Consider the following 6,766-nt stretch of genomic DNA (forward strand, 5'->3'; position numbering starts at 1 on the left):
AGCCTCAGTTTCATGTTGGGGAGGTGGTGGTGAGGGGAGGGAAAGTTCTTTTCCATAGAGAGGACCAAAGCTGAATACAGATGGGGAAGAGGAAAGTTCTTTCAGAGTCTTCAGACCCACAGTCCAGAGTCCCTAATGCCTTGTCTGTGTATGCGCACCACAGGCAGCTGCTATGTGACAGGCCTTTAAAGACTTTTTTATGAGACAACAGAAAAGCACTTCTAGTGATTTGCAGTTAATTTATTGAAATGCAAATGTATTTTAGGTTTCAACAATTGTCTTGCAGTTTACAGATAAAGGGCAAAATAAAAGCAAAGATGTGGTTTATAGTAATGGTCAGTCAATTTCCGTTTGTAATCTGTAGTCCTCTGAGCCAAAGATCTTGTGAGAAGTTAAAATAGCGCACACCAAGGGCTGTTGTAAATTACTTGCTGAAAAACAAAAACAGAAACATCACTGGGTTTCAACTCTCTCCTACAAAGTCATCACCCAAATCTACAATCTTGACTTGTTTTCCTGTAGTTGTACACAAGCATTTAACATAGAAGTAAATTAACACTGGAAGAAAAACTGGAATCATCTCCCCATTTACTGAATTCTTGAAGAGATAGTTATTGGGGCCAGAGGTTCTGGTGTTTCTGAGTGTTATTTTTTCCCCCCTAGCTTCCTGTTTTCTGAAAGAGTTTACCCTATTAATATGCTGCATGTATTATTTGTCAAGAATCTGATAATTAAACCATTTCTTTTTTTTTTTTTTGGGGGGTTTTTTTTTTTTTTGTCATAGGGTACGTGCACTCGCCAGACAGAAAGAGAGAGACAGAGAGAGAGAAAGCAAGAAATCATCCCCCAGGGAGGATGGCCATGCTGCAATCCCTTCTCCTCCATTCTCCTCTCGGGATCTTGGGCACGCACGCACACGTGCCCGGCGTGAGTTTTAAGCCACTGGGTCCGGGACGAGAACCACAGTCGACTACATGGGAGTCCAGTGACATAGCCATTACACTAACTGCTGGTCCCCTTAAACCTTTACTGATATTACTCTTTCGACACAGAATTTTACAAATCTCAGCTCAAGTACAGAATGTAATGGATTTGATTTTGAGCGTGGCCTTAAAAGATAGAAATATTCTGTAATCTCTGAGGCCCTTCATCATTCCTTTATATACTACAAGATATTGGAGCTCTACAGTAGAAATGATAAGTCTAACTGGGTTTATGAGGAAATACATAGGAGCCAGGAGGTGGAATGTTGGTTAAGACACTGGATTCCCACATAGAAGACTGAGTATTGAGTTCTGGACCTGGCCACCTTTAGTCTCTTGAAAATCATGCCACACGTGTGTGGATGTGTGTCAAAACACAGGAGAAGGAAGAAAGGATTATGGTATGGCCATTCCTCTGACAGTTGATTTCTCACTTTCTCTCTCTCTCTCCTCTCTTTTTCTCCAGGAAGCTCACTCATTCTCTGGCTCAAAACTAAAAATAAATGAAAGAAAGAAAGATAGAATCATATAATATCACTAACCTAAATTTTAGGTGATGTTCATTTTAACCCTATGATTTTTCACCTATTTTTAAATTGTCTATCATGGATTATTTTAAATGGAATATTACGATACTAAATAAATATAAAAACTTCTCGACCATTTGTACTTATAATTAGAAAAAAAGTACTCATTGCTGTAACTACTGACTTACAGTTTAAATCATTTGTTTTCTCATCCTGGACCCATGATCTATACTTGCTGTTTCATGAGGTGCTTAATTAAATGATGCATGATTTTCAACCATGTAAGATAAAAATTTTTAAATTCTTTTAATTTAAGATGTGTGGAGTCTTTCAGAAATGGTTCATTCTGAAGTCTGACAAAAATTCTTAAGAACATTTTTACTATTGGCTTTTGGGAGAGGAGGAACTTTTTGGTCTCCCCTACAGTGAGTGGCTCTTTCAAAATCAGACACTTTTTCCTGTCATGATGTAAAATGTGTGTGTGTAAACTCATGTGTGTTAGTGCTGGTGTATGTGAGTGCGTGTGTCTATAAGAGCATGTGTTCCTATGAACTGCTTAGCTGAGAGGTAGGTAAGCCATTTCAAGATCTTTCTTATCCCTCTTTCACCTTTTTAATTTTTTCCTCACTGAAGATTCTCCAAGAGAATCACAAAATCCACCTAGAGACTAAATTTAATGAACTGATATTTTGTCAACACTGTTCATCACTTACTTGACATCGCTGGTGACAAACTTAGAGTCTGATTATTTCTGGTCAGGGATTTAAAAGTGCACATAAAAAGAAATCAGAATTACCATAAACGTTCCAAAGTTCTCCAGAGTTTCATTAGACTGGTCGAGAAAACACTGTTTGAATTCACCTACAGCCTTGCTCGTGGCATCATCCGGTATGTACTCTTCAAGCGAGTTTTTGTATTGCTCAACAGATACGCTTGAATCGATTGTCTCGTTAATCACATCTTCAAGATATGCGCAGCCAGAACCTGGGAAGAAAGCATGAGAAAATCGGTTCATTGTCAGAAGTAGGAACTCTCTGGGCATCCTTAGGATCTTCTCCATCTTCTAACATCCCAGTGGAGACATAGATTGAGACCGATTACTGTGTATGTTCTAGAGTTCTCAATTCCAGCAGACTAGATTAAGGCTGTGGGGTTCTCCTTAAGCCCTTAAAATTCTCAGATCATAGATCATCTAGCACACTATTTTATCATTCTTTGTTCGAAATATTACAAAGTTTCACTAATCATTCTGAGCAGCAAGTAAGATTTTTGTGTATCATAGAACTGTTGATTGTAGAGGGGCTGGCAGATGATGTGGTGGTTAAGGGTGCTGGACTCCCACATGGCCAACTGCAGGTCAAGTCCTGGACCTGGTGGCTTGCTTTCTCTCTTTCTCTCTCTCTCTTTCACATTGTCCCTTTGTGGTCAAATTTAAATAAACAAAAAATAAATAAAATATGTTTTTTTAAAAAGAAATATTGGGTGTAGAATATTTTTTATTAGCTCTCTTGACTCTAAATATTGTCCACAAAAATAAGGAAAGCAAACCAAAATGTCCTGTTCATGAAGTGATCATCTCTGTGTTGGGAAGAGAAAAGGCTCAAATTTAGATCCACATAGCTGAGTTTGCCCATGGTTCTGCAGTTATCCAGTTAGATGAAAGGTGGGCATATCACCTTTTCGGTCATCTGTATCTACAACAGGCACAAATGAGGCAAGATATGTAAATTTTCTGTATACCTTGCCCAAAACATGCTATGTATATGACTTACTAGTACTGACCAGGTGCTGGCTACCACGGCTTTTCCCTCTGCTGGATATTCACTGAAATATTCAGAAACTTCAGCGTTCTGCCCAATCTGCTTGGTGCATGAAGGGAGTGGGCACTAATGGGACTTACTCAAAAGTTCAGATCAACTTTGCAAATGCAGTAAGGCCCTATGTATTGTGAGATGCTGGGCTCCACACTGCAGACTGAGCCTTCTCTCCTGGGAGGTTTCTCATTGCCTTCTGGTTAAGGAAATCCCAAGAGAGTTGCTTTCAGAAAGCCCATCTGAACCCCAATGTCATGGGGCCTTCATTTATACCTACCCTTTGACCCACTGAAATACCTAATTTTAACATTCTGTCCTGAGATTCATACCGTGTTCATAGTACCTATGACTGCAATGGGATGCTCGGAATGGCAAAAGACAGCACTTGCAGCCTCATATGAGAACAAAACTCAGGAGGGAGCTGTCTCTTTGGGTTTCTAGAATCAAAACAGATCCTTAGGTCTATTAAATCCAGATCCTTTTGCACTTGGCCTGGTCTATATTGTAGTGAGGGGACCAGGAGTTCTCCCCAGTTGCTCACCTAAAAAAATTTAGTCTAGAAGATCCCTTCACTGAACGAACTCACCTGCATAGCAGTACAGGGGGAGGGCAGCCAGCATGAGGACCATCACCAGCTTCATGTTGAGGCAGCTGTTGCTGGCTGTTCAGTCGTATATGATGGATCAAAGAACGCGCTCTGGAGGTGAACATCTAGAACTCTTCTATTTATCTCCCAGGCAGTGGCCTTAAACCCTCCCAGGAAAAGGGAATGAATCACCAGATTGAGCCTTGATTCGACCAGGAAATGACAACCAAATTGAGAAGACCTCAGCCAGCTTGTCATCTGTTTGCAGAAACCAGGACATGGTAACTTTGGACCCATGACAATTTTGAGACTGCTACGGACACATGGGTTTCCATAAATGGATGTGAATGATTTCCAGCTTATAAAACACCACATAACGCTGTGAGGTTGTGCTGGCATCAGTGTTTTCTATTTATATTGTGCTCTTCTGCTCTTTTTCATCCGACTATTCTTCATCTTCTCCCAGTTTGTCTCCCCCTCCCATATTGTTGTATTTATTAATTTATTTTGCTATAAGGTGTCTGCACTTGCTACAGAGAAAGAGAGAGCAAGAGCGAGAGCGAGAGAGAGAGAGAGAGGGAATCCTCTTGGGATTTGGGGCACGGGTGCACATACACCCTGAGTGTTTCTTGAAGTCACCAGGTCTGGGACTTCTAAGCATGCTTTCAGCCATGTAAGATCCAACCCTTAACCATTCATTACTCCACCTGCTGGCCATCTCTTCTTTCTTCTATAAGGTGCAAGCACCTTCGTAACATTTTTGTCCTCTGTTCTGGTATAATTACATACCCATCTACTATTTTTAGATAGAATTACATGTGCTGAGGAGGATGCACAAAAAGGAAACTCTTGTGTACAGAGAGTACACAAGAGTTTTTATAACTGGTTTTTATAATGGGTTTACATATGTATTAGTAAACCCATTATAAAAAATGAAATATTAGTTCCTAAAAAAAATGGAAAGATTATCCTTATCATCCAACAATCCAACTACTGGATACATACCCAAAGGAGAGGAAATCAACATAGTTTACAGATGTCTGCACTCCCACGTTTATTGCAGCTCTATCTGCATTAGCAAAAAAAGGAGTGGAACAATGTAAATGTTCCTTGATGAGTGAATGGATTTTTAAAATGTGGTAGATACACACCCTAGAATAAGAGTTACCTATAAACAACATGAAATGTGTCATTTGAGACAATGTACATTAACCTGTAGGAAATTATGCTAAATTAAATAAGCAAGGCTCTGAGAGACAAATGTTACATGTTCTCATTTCTTAGTGAAAGCTAAAAGATTTAATAGCATAGAGATGGAGAGTGGAATGGTGGTTACCTGAGGATGGGAAGGTATTGATGAGTATGGAGAATAGGGAGAACTTGGTGAACAGATCTAAAATTTCAGTTATATAAGAGGAATGAGTTCTAGATTACTAAAGCACAATAGAATAACTAATATTAATAACAATGTTATGTATTCTTCAAAATAGTTCTGAGCAAAGACCAACATGGTCCTGACATGAAGGAAAATGAATGTTGGAGATAATGGACATGTTCCTTGTGCAGATTTGATTACACATTGTACTCATGTACTTAAAAACCATGCTGTATCCCATAAACATATACAACTATTACATGACGACTGAAAAGTATTTAAAAATAATAAGTACATAAAATATAAGGAAATAAATACCTTGGGTTAGGTATAATATTAGAATCTTCCTCTGGAAGCAGATTTCCCATAGATATCTCTTTTTCAGAAATCTTATTTAAATTTGGGGGAGAATATCTAAATAGTAAGAGTTACCTCACTAGGCTAAATAAATTCCTTACAAATGTATGGTATTACTAATCTACAGAGTAATTTTTATTTAAGTCTTCGTTGACTTTTAAGGGTTCTCCTTCTGCTAATTCAAAGATTTCTCTGAGTTCAAAGAGTAACTGATCACTTAGACCGGACAGTGTTGCATGGTGGATCATAATAGGATTTGGGCTCATTAAATTGTGAATTTAATCCTGTTTGCAACATCTGATTATGCTGTGTCTCTGGACATGTTACGATGCTGTTTCCTCTGGATTTCCTTTTCCTGTTTAGAAAATGGCAAGAGAGAGGAACCAGCAGATGGCATAGTGGGCAGATTTCCCTCACCCATAGATACCTCTTTTTCAGAAATCTTATTTAAATTTGGGGGAGAATATCTAAATAGTAAGAGTTACCTCACTAGGTTAAATAAATTCCTTACAAATGTATGGTATTACTAATCTACAGAGTAATTTTTATTTAAGTCTTCGTTGACTTTTAAGGGTTCTCCTTCTGCTAATTCAAAGATTTCTCTGAGTTCAAAGAGTAACTGATCACTTAGACCGGACAGTGTTGCATGGTGGATCATAATAGGATTTGGGCTCATTAAATTGTGAATTTAATCCTGTTTGCAACATCTGATTATGCTGTGTCTCTGGACATGTTACGATGCTGTTTCCTCTGGATTTCCTTTTCCTGTTTAGAAAATGGCAAGAGAGAGGAACCAGCAGATGGCATAGTGGTTATGTCAGTGGACTCAGTCAACTACATGCCCTACAGCAAAAATCTCTCTTAAAAAAAAAAAGGCAGGAGATAAACATCAAGTTACTTACACCAGTTATCCCATCAGGCTAACATTGGACTTCTAAGCAAAAACAATGCAAACAAAGAAAGAATATTGAAAGTGTTAAATGAAAAATAATTTCTACCAAGATTACTCTGCCCAACAAGATTATCCTCAAATGGGAAGAAAAGATAAAAATATTCTCAGATAAATAAAATCTGAAAGAACTTACCAACACTGGACCAGCTCTTCAAGAAGTTCTGAAGGGAGT

General features: G+C 38.5%; 1 protein-coding gene across 2 annotated transcripts; it reads right to left on the minus strand.

The window, feature by feature from the left end:
* Positions 1-225: 225 nt before the first annotated feature.
* Positions 226-4,007, minus strand: LOC102473818 (mammaglobin-B). Of its 2 annotated transcripts, none has more exons than XM_014583650.2 (3): positions 3,911-4,007; positions 2,376-2,494; positions 226-431 (listed from the first exon to the last, which is right to left on the minus strand). In XM_014583650.2, the coding sequence occupies exons 1-3, from the start codon at positions 3,963-3,965 to the stop codon at positions 393-395; spliced, it is 213 nt and encodes a 70-aa protein (XP_014439136.1). In that variant the 5' UTR covers positions 3,966-4,007; the 3' UTR covers positions 226-392. The 2 variants fall into 2 exon arrangements, with proteins under 2 accessions (XP_014439136.1, XP_006167090.1); XM_006167028.3 differs by having other exon boundaries at positions 2,307-2,494.
* Positions 4,008-6,766: the final 2,759 nt, after the last annotated feature.

This window comes from Tupaia chinensis, unplaced genomic scaffold, assembly GCF_000334495.1.
Source record: "Tupaia chinensis unplaced genomic scaffold, TupChi_1.0 Scaffold144466_1, whole genome shotgun sequence".
NCBI lineage: Eukaryota > Metazoa > Chordata > Mammalia > Scandentia > Tupaiidae > Tupaia > Tupaia belangeri.

What these genes read in the sequence shown, in the direction of transcription:
- LOC102473818 (XM_006167028.3), bottom strand. Translation starts at nt 3,965, where the DNA reads ATGAAGCTGGTGATGGTCCTCATGCTGGCTGCCCTCCCCCTGTACTGC. An exon ending in CCCCCTGTACTGCTATGCAG is followed by an intron (nt 2,495 to 3,910) that starts GTGAGTTCGTTC and finishes CTTTCTTCCCAG; the next exon opens with GTTCTGGCTGCGCATATCTT. An exon ending in AGAACTTTGGAACGTTTATG is followed by an intron (nt 432 to 2,306) that starts GTAATTCTGATT and finishes TTTGTTTTTCAG; the next exon opens with CAAGTAATTTACAACAGCCC.